The sequence below is a fragment of the Prorops nasuta genome, unplaced genomic scaffold, assembly GCF_024137725.1.
Source record: "Prorops nasuta isolate Cenicafe-Biocafe unplaced genomic scaffold, Cenicafe_Pnas_1.2 PNAS00008, whole genome shotgun sequence".
Lineage (NCBI taxonomy): Eukaryota > Metazoa > Arthropoda > Insecta > Hymenoptera > Bethylidae > Prorops > Prorops nasuta.
Window position 1 is genome coordinate 1121453 of NW_027116805.1, and position 21652 is coordinate 1143104.

Genomic DNA, 21652 nt, shown 5'->3' on the forward strand with positions numbered 1-21652 from the left:
GCAAATACGATGAAGGTTACCTTCCAATATTCACTGCCAGCAACCAATTTTAAATTTATTGCTCATGTATACTAGTAAAGAAAGGCAAACCAATTTTTCATTCCTGTGAACATCCTCATTCTTAACCAACCACTTATCATTCCTTCTCCTTTTTTGTTCTTGAAAAATAAAAATCAATTCTGTCGTTTAATCAATATAATTAATATTAATTATTAATTAACAGTTGTTTTCAATATTAATATAATAAATAATCGTACATAGAAATTGATCTTATCCAAGAAAGCTGGATTCAATTTATGCCTCAAGAGCTTCAGTGACGCATAAGAGATGTCTTTTTGGTAAACTGAATACGATATGTGAATCCGTTCGGAAGTTTCATTTGGAAATGCAAGAAGGGTGACATTGAGATTTCGTGGTTGATCAAAATCTGATATTTTCTTAATATAGTGACGTAGGAGGGAGGCAAGCAAATGTATGAGGATCTTATATGAAGCAAAGTAGATAATGTATTTTCTATTCAGACGACTAATATCGGATGTCACGGGTGTCCCAATGGAAAAGTATCTTCCTGTACATGGAACTATCATGAAAATTCCGTTGTTTCATATTCAATTTGCGGCTGGATTTGCTCAGGACGTGGAATGCGATACGGATGAAGGTGAAATGAGAAAATCGCGCACGGTTCGAATGGCTTACCCATACCAAGAAAACCGTGATTAACTTCCGGCAAAGACCGATCTTGCATTTATTAATAATCGCAAAAATTTAAAAGTTTCTTATTAAAATATATTCCACATTTTATTGTTATATAGTAAAATTCTTTCGTTAATTTTTAATCTTATTTTAATTATATTGATGAATAATATTAAAAACATTATATGCATATAGAAATATGTGCTTTTGTATAAATTTAATTCTGCATTAAATCTTGTAAAAACAAATTACGATCAATGTAGCTTTTCATCCCATTTTGTTAATATTTAATGACAATGGATTTGAAGAACAATTGATAATATGCATCTGCTAGGAGGTAGAATGATTTTTGAAAAGGAATGTAGATTTGATTGATGAATATGTAGAGATCGATTGTGACAAATATCGATAGCAGATAAAGCAGCGTATAATCTGTAACCCTGAGTGTTTGAAGCTTGACATATATTGGAGAATGAATCGACGTAATTAGTCCTTTGGCAGGCAGGCATCTAAAACGCAAGCCCCTTGTGTCTTGCTTCGGTTCAAGGTGATCCACGTAGGCTTCGAGAGACCTCATTCAATTTCAGGGAATCCCCTATTTAGCTCAACCAACGAATCCCGAGTAAATCCCAAAGAGTCTCTGAAAACCCAGACACTAAACGGTTTGGCAGCTACATTGAAAAGACTATTGAAGATTCCTAACAAACTGCATTTCTCATTTTTAAATTAAATTCTATAAAGAGTAACTAATTTGATGAATTTCATAATCATTTTACAACCACAATCTGTATCAAAGAATATTACTGCGTATGTATATGAATAATTATTAATAATGAGTTTTGAAAGTTTAAAAAAAATAATATATATATAACAACATTATATGAATTTCTATATGTCCACTAATGTCGAAGGAATTTTAATTAGCCCTTAGATAAATGCATATATATATATATATATATATATATAGATCATTTATTTTAATGCAAAGTGGGATTAAGATATTAAGGGCTGGTTGAAGATAGTTTAATCGGGCGTTAATTTGTGTTGGGTCAGGTCAGGGAGGCCAGCAGAACGGAGGTCAGTGCCGTAGCATGCCGGGGCGCTGTGCTTGGGGGCTTGGTTCTGGTGGGAAAAAGCAGCAGCGTCGTCGTCGGGGTCGTCGTCGTCGAAGAGGGGGGGGAGGAATTTTTAGTGATCGAGGAGGTGGAGGGGGAAGCGGGAGAGGAGGAGGAGGAGGAGGAGGAGGAGGAGGAAGAGAAGGAGGAAAGGACGACGGGGAGAGTCCTGAAAGGTCCTGCGGGAGGGAGTCGTCGAGCCGGGGAAGAACGGAGCTCGACACCAGCGACCGATGAGTGCGGGGGGTGACGGGGGCCCGGCGATACGCCCCCCTGTCTCTACTTCCGCTTCCGCCACGACGCCGAACGCTAGCGACCAACTGGGAACCGCCGGACTCGGTATCGGATTGGGTAATCTCTCAATTTATGCACAATTTTCAATTTTATTTTTATACACCGATTTCCTCCTTGAACGCTTTCACTAGCCCATCCTCTATGAGAGGAAAAATCGTTTTTATCACTACTACTATTTTGTCGTATTTCTACCATTATGGTTCCTTATATATCGAAAGTATATATAGGTCTGAGATCAAAGGGAAAGGAAAATGTAAGAAATAATGAATTTTCTCGGAAAAACTTATTTTCCAAATCTTTACCACAGCGACTCTTTATTAGAACCTTATACTATCTCTTATACTATAATCGTTTCTTGTCAACCAAACTCTCTTTCTCTTTCTCTTTTTCCACTTATATAAGCTGAAGTGGAAAAATATTTATGACGACGCGCTAAAAGCATGGTACAAATCGAGGAATTTAGTTTCAGCGAAGAAAGGGGGGCAGGACAAGAGCAAATGAAATAAAAATTAGTTTTTTTTTTCTTATCCATCTCTTATATCATTTTTATGATACGTTAGTATAGGTACATGAAAGGACATTGATAATCTAATAGAAAAACTGAGTACATGAACGAAAAATAAAATTGGCGAAGGGGATAATTGGATATGAGAAGGGGATAGTTATTAAAGGAATGAGAGCACAGTAGCACAAAGCGATATAAGTCAAACAAGCTAGTCACAATGTCGTAGATGTGTCCCTTTCTTGAAAAGTGCAAATAAGAAAGTGTATAAGAATGATTGAAATATAAAATAATAATAAAAGTGGATGATTTTCAGGATTGGGTATCGGGATGGGAGTGGATATCAACGAGACCCGGGCACTGGAGGGTCGTTCGCAGAGCGGGGCCAGCGTTGGGGGGCCGAATGCTGTAAACAAGAATACGGTCGTTGCGGCGGCCGCCGCAGCTGCGGCTGCAACCGCCACAACGACCGGTGGTGCCGTCACTGCTGTTGCCGTAGCTGCCCCCAAGAGGCCTGCCCGACGGGGCGGCAAACCTCCCCCGGACAGACCCGTCCGCGCTCTCTTCTGCCTTTCTCTACAAAACCCAATTCGCAAGATCTGCATCGAAATCGTCGAATGGAAGTATCCTTATAAATCAATCCTCGCTCCTCTTCTTTCCTTATCTTATTAACATGAAATTGATTTTTCTTTTCTTTATTTTGTTAATGCTGCAATTCTTCTTTATTGTTGATAATTTATACTATATTCGTATAATTTTTTACTATTCTATTAACACTGTATTTTTTATTCTTTCCTCTTTATTAACTAACCAATTTTCTCCCGACACGATCGTCTATTATCCTTAACAGGGATTGTCCAGACCGTTCGAGTGGCTTATCCTTATCACGATATTCGCGAATTGTATCGCCCTAGCAATATTCACACCGTACCCCTTTGGCGACTCTAATAATACCAACCAAATTTTGGTAAGTACACTCATCAATCTTCCTACATTATTACTACTGTTAAAATTTTAGAAAAATCTCTTTCTTTTAATTCGTATGATAACCCGAGCGCAAAAGTTAATTAATGAAATAATATAAATGGGTCAAGGGATAGGCTAATGAGGACAGGTTGTGGAAAATAAATTAAATTGGAATAAAAATTAAATTGGAATAAAAATTAAATTAAAAAAAAATCGGGTTTCTTCAATTTGTACGATCTGCGGAATATTTGGAGCGTCGTAATTAATTAAATAATTAATTGATAAACGGGCCAAGAGACGAGCTAATTAGGATTGGTCGTGGAATAAAGTAAACAGTGAAAACTGGATGAGCGAGGCAACGCGAACAACGGTCAGAATTGAAATGGCATTGGTAAAAGCAATCTGTCCATCAAATCGTGACAGGTTATCGAATTATCGATTTTTAAAAATGACGCGGAGTGCGGGGTGGGTGGCCCGAAATTTATTCGAGCCGAAAGTTCAATAATTGTTCACTCTCGTTGGCATCATCGCGCATTCTCCCGAACTATAATTGGATATACAATTCGCGTGTACAAAAACAACGATACAAACAACTTAATTCCAAATACATATAGAGCTTTCAAGGTCCTTAAATTTGCTTTAGTTTAAGAAAATTTTTCTACACACTTTCCATTGCAAAATAAAATATTTCCTATCACTATAATTGAAAATATGTGTTTATAGATTTAGTTATAAATGGAATTGAAGAGTAAACAAAAGAGTTATATTCAATTATATATATTTATATTTAATTTAATCTACATTTTCTGTTGCTCCTGATATTTCTATTGATTTCTTTATTCGACCGTTGTATTATAAATCACCAATATATACAATTATATTTATGAGTGTATATATGTGTGTATCTGAAATGTAAAGTAAACTGAAGAAGCAGGTGATATAGTTTATCAATCATCCTTATACTTAATTTCTCTGAAATCGATAGTTTATTGGATAGTCTCACTCGATTGAACAAGGGTAAGCGTTTGCTACTCGACTATGCATTTTATCGTCAACTCTCATACTGCCCTCATCGTCGTGTCGACTAAATCGAACAGGCCAAAGAAACCTTTTTTACTCGACGTCACGTTGTTCCCTTTTCAACATTTTTCACACGTTTCAATCGTACAAAAGCCCTATCCATTAAACTGGCCTTGCCCCCTTTTCTCAAACAACATATTACATTCATTGAATCTCTTGTTCGTTAAAAAATTGTATTTGTTTATAAAATATACAAAGTTACAGAAAATAGTCTTATAGATTTGTAAATCTGCAGCAATACACAAGATTTTGTGACTAATTGTTTAAGAATTAAAATAGAATACAAGTATAAAGTACGTTTTACGAAGAGTGTGAAATTTTGCACGCTCTTCAGGTACGATTAAGCGATAAAGCCTCTATTCTCGTAGTCACGTTCCCTTTATAATATTTTTCCAGCCATTTGAGATCCTTTAATCCACCGCCTACGAGGTCTGCTCTTTCTCTAAATGGTTATAGAACAATGAAATATCCTTAATTTTGGGGAATTTTCATTAAGCCATACAAATCCAATGTTATTTGCTCATTGATAATCGCGTGATAAGAAGTACGACGGTTTGGGCTAAATTGCTTTTCTTCCGGGTACTTTTTATTCAAGTGCCCTCTTTATCCCGCTCGCCCCTCAGTTTTGCATATGCATGAGTGCTCACACGTGATGCGGTCACTCATACATCTACCTGTACCACCACTCATTTTTTTTCTGCTTACGAACCTGTTTACCCTTATTTTTAACTCCCCTTTCATTTCATATTATCACCCAAGGACTAGAAATCCACGAAGGATCTTTTCTCCAATATTTTGCAAACTATTTATTTATTTTTCACCCATCTTCACAATTTTTCACCAAGTTTCATGCAAATTTACTCAAATTAATTCAATTTGATACATTATTTTCCAAATTTGTTTTAATTTTATAAACATTATTATTTGCATAATTATAATGAAATTATTGTCCAGAATTTTTAACAGAAGTATGATTTGTTAATTTACAGGAAAAAGTAGAATACGTTTTTCTAGTGATTTTCACATTGGAGTGCGTGATGAAAATAATCGCGTACGGTTTCGTTGCCCATGCTGGAGCTTACCTCAGGAACGGATGGAACTTATTGGATTTTGCTATCGTTATAATTGGGTAAGTGAATTGCTATATCTCTAATGTATCGATCCAGCTATCACACCTGTCACAATTCTTTCCCCTTTATTGACGAAGAACTTTGACAGACATCACAAAATATAAGTGATAAAAAGAAGAAAATTGTTATTGTGTATAGTAAGGCTGAACGAATGAGTTTTAATTTGCCTAATTAGATATTCATAATGCCAGCACAGTAGCAGCAACAATTACTTCATTTCACCTGAGAATTCTAGTGAAGGCTTACGTCACTCTCGAAGCATAGTCCTATTAGAAATATTAAATATGGACTGTGCTAATAAAACCTCGATTTGCTTCCATTGTTTATTCGTTTCTAACATTATTCAAGTATCTCTCACACATATAGTGACATGTATAACATATAATTAAAAAAATGAGAAATTGAATATTAACAAAAATGTAAAAGGATCATTTGGTTTGCCATTAATTGAAAGGAAGTGCTGACAATTAGTTTGGCTCGGTTAAATTGAAGAGAAAAAGGTTGGGGGGATGGAAAAATAAACGTCGAAGCGTCGCCATAAATTCTATTAGTGGGTTGGCTGACTAGGGCTCTTTCTTGAGACTGGTGGGATACGACCGTATAGATTGCCAATATTCGATTGGACGATATCGACATTGGAGAGGATATTTCATTTCCTCTTTAGTCCCAGCAAGGATCTCCGGACAGTCAGCCCACCCACAGTTTCATCTCTAAATTCATTCATTTGCTAATTTGCAGACGAAAGGAAAATTCTCGTGGACAGATTGTGACCCTTTTTATTCCTATTTCTTCGATTCAATCATAGGTACTATACTGAAACAATAATTCAATGGCCAAGGCAAAATATCGTTGAGATTTTTAAACAATTTTTCTTTACGGGAAGTAAAAAAATTTTGGTACTTTTTTCACTGATAGTCAAATCTTTAATTTAATAATTTCTTCTTAAAAATTTTGTTTCAAAAATACTGTCCATTCTCTTTCCTCAATGATTAGAGGATTTTAAGTTACGATCACTTGAAGAAACTTTTCACTTTCTAATGCAATAAAAATAATAAGCCTTCAGAAAAATTAGTTTATATTACTACAGAAATATTGTATTTAAACTTATTGTTCGATCGAAAGAGCTGTTAACTGAATGTTTATATAAATTATACTATAGAAAGATTAAATTCATTCGCGTTGACCTTAATATGGCTCTGTATTATCCTTTTAATAGCGAATTACTCTGACGTATAACCATGTTTATAATTACTGGACCAATTTCAAAATGAAATCTATACAGAAATTTTTTACATTGCCCCATATCATCATTATGAGATAATTACATTTCATGATTATGTAATCAATAATTATACAATAACCAATCAATTGATATAAAAGATTTTTTGTTTTGTTCTTCTAAAGAAACTTTATGTTCAATTTTGACAATTAAGAATAACTATAACTGGAAAATATTAAAATAATTTATAGGATTTCGAACCTGTCTTTTAGTGAATAAAATTGTATTTTTTTGGTAAAAAAGTGTATATTCAGTCTTTTCTAACGATTGAAAAACATCCATATAGTTTAGCTGACCTTAATATCCCTGTGTTATCCTTTTACAGAATGATGAGCACGGTTCTCACGATACTTATGAAGGAAGGCTTCGATGTGAAGGCGTTAAGAGCTTTTCGTGTACTCAGACCACTCAGACTGGTTTCTGGAGTTCCAAGTAAGTTTTACAAAACAATTTTTCAACGACTCGATCGACCTCGAACTGGAAATGATTGATGAAGTTCCGTTCACCCTACTAGTCAGATATAATAATAAAATGCAAACCTGTTAAATGTGTCAACAAATGATGAAGATTTATTTCATCATGGTGCAATATAAATGTTCGAAAAATTGCATTTTATTTGATACAATATAATACATGCTGTACTTGCAAAGTAATAGAAGTATTTGCTATTATTTTAGGTTAATATATACATACAAATTGCGATGATATATATTACTTTACAATAGGTACACTTATTATTTGTAATAGACATTATTTTTTAATACTAGAAACAATGTGTTGTGGTTGAATTTCACATAAATAAATCATAGACAATGATGTACTATATTATTCTAACAATAAAGATGTAATTGAGAAACAGAATGATTGTGATAAAAAGTTGAGAAATTTATGCTGCTTGTGTTTTTTTATTGTTTAAAACTAGGTCTTCAAGTGGTCCTAAATTCTATTCTCAGAGCAATGGTACCGCTCTTACACATTGCCTTGTTGGTTCTCTTTGTTATCATTATCTATGCTATCGTCGGCCTGGAGCTCTTCAATGGAAAGCTACACAAAACTTGCAGAAACAACATCACTGGTGAGTGAAAATAATAAAGCGATGCAATAAAGACGATACATTTCGATTTCAAAACTCAATTTGCATTTCTCTCTCTCTCTTTCTCTCTCTCTTTCTGTTACTTGAAATTAAATTGAATTGTCAATCTAGGGGTTTCGCGTTATTTTCATACAATTTTCATTTGCACAACAATGAAGTTGAAATAAAAAGATATTGTTCTCGAAAAGTGCTTGCTGTTGGGAATTTAAAATTCAAAAGGAAACAATTATTTGCAATAATAAATCAAATCCATAGGAATGTTGAATAGAAAGGGATGAAAAATTTAATTTTCGAATGATGAAAAGGAAGAATATATATTGTTTTACCTCGTTTATGACAAAATAAATAGGATTGTCGATATTTACGTAATTGCGGGGGAGACCGGGCAGAACTGATATTTTCTGAGGCTATTTTAGACATGATTCAGACGTCGTGAAGCTAGCGTCTAATTATTCTTAGCACGAGGATGTGATCGAGTGACTCGTGCACTGATATTTCCTCTCTGTCTTTGTCTCTCTCAATCCCTCTCACGCTCCCTCTTTGTATCCCTATTTACCCCTGCTCCCCTTCTCTCTTAGCCTTGATGAACAAACAGCTGATCCACAAGATCTCTCACCCAACCTGGACCAAGTGGTAAATGTCAATTATAACCCATCCTATATCAATTTCCTCCTTCATTATGTAAAATAATAGATTGTTGCCTGATAATGTACCTCCTCCTTACCTCCGTCCCATCTTATCCTCCCCACATTCTCTTTCTAATCTCTCTCAACTAATCGATAACTTTTATCTTTTTTTTTCCTCACTCGACCAATCGATAATAAGCTATCGCTGTTGAAAATTACCTTGTGTCTCATTACTTTCATTAAATTATTTCAAGTAAAATATATTTCTTTTCTTTTTTCTTATTAAACAGGTGATATGATAGATGATCCAGTACCTTGTGGCTCTGAAGGGTATAATTGTGATAACGATCCCGAGTACGTTTGTAGCAACCAATTTTGGGAAGGACCCAATTACGGAATTACGAATTTTGATAATTTTGGACTTTCCATGCTAACAGTTTTTCAGTGCATCACATTAGAAGGGTGGACGGATGTGTTATACAACGTAAGCATTTGGACATTTTTCATCTGTTTTTTTTTTATTTACTACTCTGTTATTGCGATTTTGATAGAATTCTAAAATTTCTCCACAAGTCAATTTTTTTTATCATTCAGATAGAGGATGCGATGGGAAGTTCTTGGCAATGGATCTACTTTATTTCCATGGTCATCTTGGGAGCTTTCTTCGTCATGAATCTGATTCTCGGTGTGTTGTCTGGGTAGGTGAACCAAGTTACATCAAAAGATAAAGAGAAATGATATATAAACAACAAGAAAAATCGATATCAATTAAATAACAATATTAATTGTTCAAATTAGTCAAGATAAAAATAAATCAAATGTAATATTACATGTATAAATGTTAACATTAATTGCAGAGAATTTTCCAAGGAAAGAGAAAAGGCAAAGGCACGTGGTGATTTCCACAAGTTGAGGGAAAAACAGCAAATCGAGGATGACCTTAGAGGATACTTGGACTGGATCACACAGGCAGAGGATATAGAACCAGAAATTGACGAGCCAAAATTACAGGATGGGAAATGTAAGCACAATTTCTTGACAATACATGATATTTGATTATTTACTCTAACAAATTCTTATGTTTTTATAGCGAAACAACAAAACGAGATGGAAAGCACGGACCAATTGGAAGGTGACGATGAGGGAGTACAACAAGAGTCTGTTTGGAAAAAGAAAAAACGTGATTTGGATAGGTATTACAGTATTTGCTTCTTTCTATCTTCTAAACATTTTTTATTTTTCTCTAAATTAATTAATACCGACATCATTAAACTTTTGCATTATCCTTGATAGTATGTCCGTGTTACATATTCATTTACTTATTCATTATTCATTCTCTGATGGTATATTATTAAAAGTTTGTATTTTATACAAGTGATTTTTACATACAAATTATTTTTAATCGCTTGTTAATAAATTCACTGATTGAATATTACCATTATATTATACTTTATCATTCGTGGTTTATGTTTCTGTTTTTAAATCTCACACGTTATTAAACATTTGTATAGAGTAAATAGACGCTTGAGAAGAGCTTGCAGAAAGGCAGTGAAATCGCAGGTATTCTACTGGCTAATCATAGTTCTGGTTTTCTTGAATACCGGCGTTCTCGCGACTGAACATTATCATCAACCATCGTGGCTAGATGAGTTTCAAGGTAACCCATTGATGGATGCCCTTCTATATACATATAGCCTACAATTCATATCAATATTTTAATATATATCTTTTAAAATTCTTAGAAATTACCAACATGTTATTCATAGCGTTGTTCTCCCTGGAAATGATGCTGAAAATGTACAGTTTGGGTTTTCAAGTAGGTGCAATCCTTTAGACCACGAGAAATTCGAAGAATTCTGTATAATTTTTCTAATGGCTTAAATGCCATTTTTTCAGGGTTATTTCGTTTCGTTGTTTAATCGTTTCGATTGCTTCGTTGTGATTGGTTCGATCACTGAGATGATTCTTACAAATACAGAAGTGATGCCACCCTTGGGTGTTTCTGTTCTTCGTTGCGTTCGACTGCTCAGGGTGTTCAAGGTCACTAAGTGAGTATAAAAACTCTCCAAACCTTAACTCCTTTTTTGGCCTCGAATGAAAGTATCACAAGACTTTTTTTTACAGATATTGGCGATCGTTGTCAAATCTCGTGGCTTCTCTATTGAATTCTATTCAATCGATCGCTTCCCTCTTGCTGCTTTTGTTCCTCTTCATCGTCATTTTTGCTCTCCTCGGCATGCAGGTAATTTACTGCATTTAAAGCATTTTGCTTCGATTCAACATCAAAATACATAAAATCTAAAATTACAATACGTTCCGTATTTGTATTTGCATACCTTGACATGCTTTATTAATATATTTATGTATTAATATTTGTATAGGTATATAAATTTGATATGATAAAAGAATAAACACTGGTCGATATTAAAGCATATAGGTACTAATAAATAATTATTAAACGATATCTTTTCAGGTTTTTGGAGGGAGATTTAATTTCGACAACCTGCAGGACAAGCCAAAGCACAATTTCGATAGTTTCTGGCAAAGCCTTCTGACTGTATTTCAAGTAGGTCGAGTTATTCTTTCCTCTCAGAAATGTTTACACAGATAATTTTTCTCTTTTATTCGACTCACGTACGCTCGTTTTATCTTGAATATTAGGCCGAATTCCTGTTGGAAAATTATGGTATTATTCTGTCTCTTTAATTTTCAGATATTAACCGGCGAGGACTGGAATGTAGTTATGTACGACGGAATCCGAGCTTATGGTGGCGTTAACAGTCCAGGAGTTTTAGCTTGTATTTACTTCATCATACTATTCATCTGTGGTAATTGTATCCTTTTAAAGCATTCCTGATGAAATTATCATTCTCTCATTATCACCCACCAAGGAAACCTTAACAACTTTGATCAGACATCCTGTTGAACGTATTCTTGGCCATCGCTGTTGATAATCTCGCTGATGCTGAATCTTTAACTGCCATAGAAAAGGAAGCTGAGGAAGAGGTGAGTTATATTTTAAAGTTGTGTATCATTAGATTATTGATTATGACGCGAACATTTTTAAAACTCATTCTCAAACGTCAATATTATATACAATTAGGCATGGATATTTTTTTGCAATAGTCTCAATCCCATTTAGTACATGTAGTTTCAGGAACATTTATAAAACGTTCCAGGAATCAATTTGACGCGTTGCAATGTTTACGGAATGTTTTGACACCATTAGTGCTACGTAGGGTTATTCGTTAACACATATTAAATGCTTTTTCTTGAAAATTTATTTTTTAGTTGTAGATACGGTTTCTTTTCGATTTCCGAAGATTTTAACTAATTTTGTTCGAGTCCAGCGATCGGGGAAGTTCATCTAATTCATTCGGCCTATATTTTTGTCGATGCTTGTATACATACACACACATATATATATATATATATATATATTTAGTTATTATACTCTAGCGCTGTTGTGACAGACGTATACTAAGAGCGTTTTCAGTCCGCTCGAGCGACTCTGGACGTTGGTCGATGCTCATCCGGCGTGGAAAATGAGGAGAAAGAGCCCGATAAGGCGTCTGCCAACGCTTATAACGAACGATAAAAAACATGTCCTAATTCTCTACTTCTTCCACTTCAATTATCAACTTAAACTCCATTGGCCATTTTTCTTCAATTCTGTCAATAATCGCTCTTTATTATTTGTTGACGTTTGCTTTCCAACGGTTATTTTCAATCAAAATCACTGAATATTTATTAAAGTGTTGAATCATGTGTCGTCGTAATTATCTATTTCCTCCACTTATATTGCCAGCATGAGTTGCATTGGTCATTTATTTAATTGAAAGTTTTATTTTTCGGTGTTCATTTATTTCCATTCACTTTCTCTCAACATACTATTACTATTATACTCAGTAAACATTAATCAGTTTGAATGACATTTGTTCGTTGTGATTTTTCATTTATATTTGATTCCTTTAAATTTATTCCTTTTCCTCTTTTCGTAAATAATGTTCGTTTTTCACTATAAATTTTCTTATAACCTTTTTTTCTTTTCCTCATTCAAGTGTCAATTCAGGCGATTAGTGGGACTTCCTGAAAATTGTTATTATTATTATTATTAAAGCAGAACAATTACATCGATAGTAAAACGTTAATTATATATATAAATGACTGAGGACATAGCAGAGTAATCGTGTAGTGTGTATGAAATCGAAAATGCGAGAGTAGAGAAATGCAGGAATCGATAATCGATGTTTGTACACTGTCAGGTGGGCACATATTGCTTTATAGGGCTGGGTATTGTTGAGCATTGAGTTTTCGATAGGTTTATCTTTCTCAAGCCATAATGGGCAACAACATTGTTTTCTACTTTCATCGTGTCATATACTATGAATTGGAAATGGGGCCATGGCACATCCCACACACGTGTGTCTCCCTACATTTATAATATAGAACAGCCTTCATTTTCTCATATTGATACAACTATTAATCAATGCCCTTTGTTTCCAAGTCGAACAAGCTACTCCACAAACTCTTTTTCATTCCCATTAAATTTGTACCACGTTTAATTAAATTTCATGTCGAGTGGTATAAATGCTGACTAAAAAAATCATGCTTCGCCATTGCTTTTTCAATGGTTCGATGGGGTTTATATTCGCCTAGCACTAAACTTGCTGAATAAATAATAAAATATGTCATTGTTAAGTAAAATTAATTGCATACGCGGAAAAAGCTGTGCTACTTTTTAATTAGTATTTAGCTTTGTATTAACGAAGATCTATGTGCATTAACATTTGTACTATGAATGTTACTATTAATTTTTTAAAGGCGGAGAAAAATAAATCTCACAGTGCTTCACCTGCCAGAGATGAATTGAGTGGTGAACAAGGGGATGATGAGGGTGGTGATGGCACTGGAGGAGAAGACGAAGGGGGCGCAACTGACTTGGAACATGATCCAAACGAAACCATGGATGATTATGAACCTGCTTTGGACACTGAGACGTAATAAATCACAGTCGTAACCTTTAAGAAAATTAATGAAAAATTAAAAAATATAATTTGTTCAAACTACAAATTTTAGATCCGAAAAAAGTGAAGATTTAAATGCGCCTCGAGTTAAATTAAATCTCGAAGAGGACGAAGAAGTTGAGGGCGAAGAAGAGGAAGCTGATCAAACGGAAATGCAAGGTAAGAAAATGAAATTTTGTTATCACACTCTAGACTCACTCGATCCGTTTTCAGATGAGGAACTCGAGCACGAAGTTTCAGCCAGACCAAGAAGAATGTCTGAATATAATATGCAACAGAAAAAACAGCCAATACCCCCTGGTTCTGCTTTTTTCATCTTCTCACAAACAAACAGGTGACAATAGCCGCACAATATATTTTCAACAATATTTGTAAAAAACAAAATATAAATCTGGATTTAAGTAATCTTTACAGAAGAACGTGGTCTAAATGTATTATAGTAGAAAAAGTACTATTGTGTATAAAAGTTATTCTATGTTTTTGTATTTTGTACTAATTAACAAATGTAATTTAATTCTCTATTGATTAATTTTATCGTATCGATTTATTTTATTCAATTACTTCAATCATTGAAAACGGTTTTCCAGATTTCGAGTTTTCTGCCATTGGTTCTGTAATCATAGTTATTTTGGAAACTTTATTCTCGGCTGCATTATGTTCTCTTCGGCGATGCTGGCTGCTGAGGACCCTCTGTGCACTGAGTCCCCCAGGAATAGAATATTGAACAAATTCGACTATTTCTTTACGTCTGTATTCACCGTTGAGATCTGCTTGAAAATGGTGTCCTATGGGTTTGTACTGCACGATGGAGCTTTCTGTCGTTCAGCCTTCAATTTGCTTGATTTACTCGTCGTCTGCGTATCTCTAATCTCCATTGTATTCAAGTAAGTAATTTTAATTTATTATTGTTTCTTATATATCTAAAGTCTTGATTGTTTCATATTTACTGTTATTTATTTTTTTATCGTTAAAGAACTATTCGAAATTAAAAAAATTATTTGTTTCAATTTTATAGTTATTTAACACAAAATCTTTCAACAAATATTTTATGTACATTAAAGTGATTATGCAAACCACTGATGATTTATTGATTTTAACCATTGACTGGACGTATATTGTATTTTTGCAGATCCGGAGCAATTTCTGTAGTAAAGATACTTAGGGTACTCAGGGTTCTACGACCACTTCGCGCTATCAATCGTGCCAAAGGACTGAAGGTATTTATATTTCGAGAATCTGACCTGATAACAATGATTAGAAAGGTCTCTACCCTCCGACACAATTCAAGTACAATTGATTCTCCAAGAAATTAAAAAAAAATACTTTTAATTCGCGATAAACAATACAGACTAATCCTTTCTCAAGAATCATATCCGTTATATGATTGAATTAATGAAGAAAATCGTGGTTTATGGTAGGAAACAATTGAATTATAGCATTACCACAGGAGATGAAATTTAGCTTAAATTTTAAGAGAGAATGAAATAAAAATTAAAAGAAGATAATTGCTAGCAGAAAGAATCCTTTGCACTCTTTTAACAGCTCTGGTACCAATCATACGGTAACCTGCACTGATAGTAAATCCAAGTATATGTGTGCAAAGTGATGAAACTAATTATCTGACACAAGGGGATAATTTACGAGCAATTCAGTATAAAGAAATGCATGAAATATATGATTGAAGCATCAACGCTTTACACTCTGGCAAAAAAAATAGCTCAGAAGCATCGATAGTAAGTTAGGAAAGAGTGCAAAGAATTGAGTAGAACGAGGGCTATAGATAAAGGAAAACATGTAAAATAGAAGGTAGGTTAGAAAGCTTATTAGGGTAAAATGTCGAAGAAGTTGTGTAAAGTCGTAGGAAAAGCAATCCTGGCAAAGAAATGAAATTGTATTTTGATTAATGTTAAACCCAGCACGTAGTACAGTGCGTCATCGTAGCCGTAAAGACTATCGGAAACATAGTCCTCGTCACCAGCCTCCTGCAGTTCGTGTTCGCTGTCATAGGCGTACAGCTTTTCAAGGTAGGACCGCCAGGCCCCGCATTATAAACGCCACCCTTGCGATTCTCCTTAAACAAAACCTGTGTTTTAGCATTTTTCTTTTGGAGTGGCAATACCCGAACACTACATAGACGTATATACTCCGCAAGCTTTACCCTTATTCGTAACACCCTTACAAATGACCACCATATAGCATCCCGTACCCCGCCCTATTTTTCTCTTCACTCCAAGAGCCAAATTTTCACAAACTTTTTTTGTAAAGATAAATGTGAGAGCTTTTCACACAATTTTTTGTGAAAACAAATTTTATAATTATTTTACCATTTTTTAAGCGTATTTGATAGATTTAAGAGGGGCTTTAAGATGACTAATTTTGTTAAGCCTAAAAGTGAGTGAGAGTAGGTGGTGTACGAGTAGGGATATTTTTTTGTAGAGATTTGGCGCTCCCCCCCCCCCCCCCCCCCCCGCCCTATTCCTGATTTTCAAGCTGTGGAAACGAACGTTTCCCATTTACATTTTAATGCTAATTTCACCAATTCACTACCACCTCAGTACGCCTCTTGTTTTTTCTGACAAATGCACCTTTGGGTACCTTCCCTCTCAAACATACTATTTTGTTTCTCCTATGATATGATTTAAGCATTGGGTTTCTTGTCTCGATACTCTCCCCGAAACCTTCCACCGTCGCTAAGCTTCTTTCCAAAAAGTTTTACCTAAATATTTGCTTTTGGAAACAACACAAAAATATGATTTAGATGATTTAACTACCCCTTGAACTCTCTTGCTTTATCTCCTTGTCAGTTTATTTATAATCTTTGTCAAGAATCTCTTTCAGTTTTCTTCTTTATTCTACTATTCTCTGGTATTCACTAATAATTTACCAACTTTTTCAATGTTTCTACAATTTAAAAATTTTGTTCTTCCCTTTTTGAGAATATATCTATTCTTCCTCTATCCTCTTTTCTTCCTAATTTTTCTCCTTTCTGCCTTCAATCTTACTTTTAAATTCATTTATTTTCCTTAATGTTACCTTCCCTTCCTATTTCCCCCTTGAAATTGGTCTTTATAGGCTTCGATTTTGTCTAAGGAATGAGAAAAATCCTATCCCTTTTACACGAATACAAATATACACTTACAAGTGTAAAACCTATACCGTAGGCTTTCATGGTTCTGACTGACAGTAGAGAATTTTTTAAAAATTGCATGATTGTGTCGGCTGCTGCAGTGGTGTGCCGCTGTATTAACACGACGGGAAAATTTTTGCCAAATAATAAATTGATCTTGTTGTTCTGAATTCTTCGCTTTTTTGACTTTTTTCTTTTGCTTTTTTTTCTCCTCGATAAAAAGTTTTCTTTTTTCCAAATCTTACACGGAAAAGCTGAAACTGCATCGAGCGTTGAAAAAATATTATTCAATAAAAGGAAAAAAAGTATAAGAAGCAGAATTGTAGTAACAATAATATTTTCCTGTTTTTTTTCCTTCATTTGTTATTATTCACTGAACCGGTGAGTAAGGAATCAGGATTTCGGGGACTCAGAGTCAAGAAACCTGTCATTGCGCAGCTTGTCTTGACCATAATTGCTGCAAAAAGAATCATAAGCCGTAGAAGTAATAATAATAATAACAAAAATAATAACCATCGTCATCGCTTCGTCTCACTTCAAATTTCTGAATTTCGAATACTAATATAATCTAGATGCAGCCATTTGAAAATGCCATTGTTAACTTTTATTCCGATTATACGTGAACAGCTGGGCTTTTTCGGAAGGGCTGAAAATGATTGCAAGAGAAATTGGTGACATCACATTGGTGTATACGATCGAAGTCGATCGATTAATGGAATAATCTTTAGGGATTTACAGAGACAGTGCATCGTTCTACACAGGAATAGCTGGACGGGGTCTAATTGATTCGATTTCCAGATTGACGTTAAGTAAAGTAGACTAAAATCATTTCTCGTATATGTAGTAAATTATATGTGTATGTCTGCGTGTAATGAAGCCTTTACGTGTATCGATTTACATCACACATTGTAAATTTTACTATAGAGAGCATTAATGCCTTGGTCCACAAGCGTTGTTAAATAACAAGCAAATTACTATTTATTTTTTGCACGAATTTTAACAATAGTCGTGATCCGTATCGGTGGATCGTAAAATTATAATATCCGTATTATAAATATTAATGCATTATAATACCTGACACGTATAAGATCATGACAAGGCATTGATAATTTTTCTATCGTTTGTTATTTAATAAATTTCATTCCCGCAGGATAATATTGGTGTTGTTCAATCGTTTTTAGGGGAGTTATGGAGGAAAGGTTCGAAGGAGAAAAACCATTGATCCATATTTTTGACACGAATCTAATAACTTTTATGCAAGTAGCGAATAATTTGATAGAATTTATGAAAAAATAATGAAAAATAAAAACGTGAAGTGATGAAAGGAATAAATAATGTTTCCACCTAACGAGTCACGTGATGCGCGCGCAACTACCCGAGAGCGAGCGAAGGTACAAGTGTGCGTTTGTGGAAAGCTTGTCGATGCTGGAAAGTAAAAGAAGACAAACTTTCATGCCCCATGGGTGCATTGCCAAGAAAAAACATCGAGCACTGATGGGTTGGGTGGATAGCGAGGGCTTGGCTCTGCGAATGTTGCCCGCAACATTTATAAAATTGTCCACTAAATCGCCTCTCATGTGTCCTTGAATATGCGAAGAAAACACTGCACTAAAACGAATAATTGCGAAAGAGCTGTGCGGCAATCGATGCCAGCTGAGGGGTTAACATTTAAGTTTTAAAAGACTTAATTATTTTTAATACGCACACACACACATAAAGATTCTTTCCCACTAAACCAGTTACGTTTACTTCTTTGGCAAATTTTATTGAGGATGCAATAAAATTTGACGTCGAGATAAACGAAACTTTTATAGAGCAGGAACGAAACGTATAGGAAGATTCGGTGTTAATTTAGAGAGCTCTCCTATAATGTGTCGAAGCAATATGACACATTCTGCATTAATTTATTTAATATATAATGCTGTGCGGAGATTGGGTGGTTTTATTTAAAAAAGATTTAATGAGATTTTATATTGAATTAAAACCCGTATCCACTCCCCCCTAACCAAGAATCATCCTAAAATTGGTGCTGACTCCGAAATTAATAATGCTATTCTATTTCTTTTTTTGTTCTCTCTTTCTGTCTGTTCACCACATCCTGCCCAATAAACTACGTGAAAATAAGTACGTAGTCAAGTGTGTGATTGTCGCCATTAAAACAATCGGAAACATTATGTTGGTCACCTATCTCCTACAGTTCTTGTTCGCTGTTATCGGGGTACAGCTATTTAAGGTAAAGCCAATAATCCTCTAATTAAAAAAAAAAGTATTTCTCACAAATCACCCAGACCCCCCCCCCCCTCCCCCTCTCCCCCAAGCCACATGCTTCCTCTTCTCCTTACTTTACTCGATCCTGCCTTAAACAATCGACAAACAGATTCTTCACACTCCACTCCTCCCTATCCCTCTATCACCGAAATTCGTGTTTTTCATCCTTGTCGTATTTATTTTTAAATTCTGTTTCTCTTGTTTTATTATTAAAGGAAAATTCAGCTTCGCTCAAATATTTCTGCCCTATTTAGACATTTTTAATTTTACTACAATGTTTACTGAATTTGAATTTATTCATGACCTTACTCAGTAAAAAATAAAAATCCTGCTGATTACACATATGTTTGCATTACTTAAGTAAAATTCGTACTTTAATGCTAGTGAAATTGAAAAATGGATGGGGGATATTTTAACGAAGCTTGCATTTTTCTGCGAGTGTTCATGTACAGTAACAGCACCCTGAAGAGCACGTGGTTAACAATTAAGAATAGAAAGATAAAAATGGGAGAGGATGTGGAAAAAGTGTGTTAAGAGGGGAGAGGTTGATAAGAGACCGGAAGTCCGGAGAAAAAGAAGCGGGAGTAGTGGATTCACAGTCACTTCCTGTGCGGGCATGTGCAGTTTGCGTTGTATATGTGAGAATGAAGCTTTAGTCGTAGTGCATGACTCACCTCGGGAAAATATTCATCAGAAACTACCAATCAGCATGGCAGGATCAACCGGAAGTCTTCGGCTTTTTCATCCTGGCCAACAGATTTTTTTACGCGAAATTATCTGCGATAACGTTTGGAAAATTTGTGTAAAAGCTTTCACGACGTTCGTCTATTTTATATAATCTCTCATTTTTCTCTCATACCTTTCTTTATTCCAGATTCTATTCTCTTTAAAATTCAAAATTTATACGTATTTTTTTTAATCTTATATAAGAGTTTTTCTATATTTATAAAATGTTTCTTTAGTTACTTGCAAGACTTCAAGTCAGCTAAATTTATATTTACTATTTCTCGGTGTAACAAAAATTCCGTACATCTTTATCTATGCATATTTCTAATGCGTCGTGAAGTTTATTGCCATTGCTTTTCGTTGTGCTCGTCGTCATTGTATATGTTGTTTTCTAACATGTCACTGTAAAATATTCAGCATGCAGGACACTGAAGGACATTCGAACGTTTCACTTTTAAATAATTAAAATTTTTGTATATTGCGAAAGACTTTTTTCAAGCATAATTTTTTATCATCATAGACATTATAAAAGAGCAACAAAAATTACAGTTGTTTGTCACGAATTAGAATTATCACGAGCAATTAAGCAAGTTTTAATGTTTTTTCGTCCTGTTTGCTGCATGGAGTGAAGCTTTATATAATCAAACGCGTTTATCTACTAACCAATAATCAATCAATCAATAAAATTAATAGATACAATTAATTCCTATCTGGTTTAATTGAATCAATCGACACGCTCGCTTGATTGATAAAACGATCCCTGCGAATTAATTGGATCCCTTGATTAAGGTAGTAGGGCCATTAAATTGAAAGAGTTATGGCCAAATCACTAAAACAAACAGATATTATTTAAACTTCATAAACAAGAAGATATTATTAATATAAAAGAAATGAATAATAATAATATATATATATATATATATAATCACATTTAGTTAACTTGCTTTAATGATATTGTACGCTGATGTTTTAATACAGACCATTAAGTATATGTACAAAAATGTTAAGTTGATCCTTTCTTAAATTATCGAATAACTCAGAAATCATCCTAACTAAATATTTTATTCTTTCCATAAACTTTTTATATATATTTAAAAAATAACATCAAAATTTCATTAATTTTGTTTATTTACTCTTTGTATAAATATTGAATTCATTAATTTTCTGTACTTTTACACAATAAGATCCTGTTCATTTTAATGTATAATCTTATTAACACAACGATCTATATGTATTTTTCAATATACATCTTCTTGATTTTGATATAATGACCTACATATTTGTGAAATTTAAACAATATCTGATCACTTTTAATGCTATGGCACAATTACCTTATACGACATGTAAACAGATTTATTCACCAGGCAGAATAAATCTGAATGAATGACCTTTGATACAAGGAAACATGTAATATAATATTAATCGATATTAATCTAATAGATATTGTCATATGCAAGCATCAAGAAACACGAAACTGTACAATAATTCTGTAAATATAGGTAATCATGTATAACTGGATATGCGTGGATATTTGTGTGGTAAAGTGGAGTTCTAGGCATTCGTGATTTGATTCTACTATTATGGATATGAAATTGTGTGGTAAACAGAATTCTGGGTTCTGGTGGTTCAATTCTATCATTTTGGATATGGAATTCTTCTATATATGCGTATCCATTGCAGTTGTTCTATCTAATGTCTTGGTATTTGCTTGATAAACAGAATTCTG

At 34.1% G+C, this 21652-nt stretch overlaps 1 protein-coding gene across 1 annotated transcript in view; it reads left to right on the forward strand.

The window, feature by feature from the left end:
* The first annotated feature begins 1908 nt into the window (after positions 1-1908).
* Ca-alpha1D (Ca[2+]-channel protein alpha[[1]] subunit D) overlaps positions 1909-21652 on the forward strand; it is a 34753-nt gene continuing 15009 nt past the window's right edge. The window contains 24 exon segments of the mRNA XM_066731016.1: positions 1909-2159; positions 2921-3227; positions 3466-3571; positions 5640-5779; positions 7385-7491; positions 7982-8134; positions 9069-9262; positions 9373-9476; positions 9636-9799; positions 9869-9971; positions 10290-10435; positions 10521-10594; positions 10675-10826; positions 10903-11020; positions 11252-11344; positions 11492-11612; positions 11693-11784; positions 13603-13778; positions 13858-13964; positions 14019-14139; positions 14393-14689; positions 14935-15022; positions 15722-15829; positions 19058-19165. Coding sequence (XP_066587113.1) covers positions 2042-2159; positions 2921-3227; positions 3466-3571; positions 5640-5779; positions 7385-7491; positions 7982-8134; positions 9069-9262; positions 9373-9476; positions 9636-9799; positions 9869-9971; positions 10290-10435; positions 10521-10594; positions 10675-10826; positions 10903-11020; positions 11252-11344; positions 11492-11612; positions 11693-11784; positions 13603-13778; positions 13858-13964; positions 14019-14139; positions 14393-14689; positions 14935-15022; positions 15722-15829; positions 19058-19165 — 3297 coding nt within the window. The 5' untranslated portion in view covers positions 1909-2041.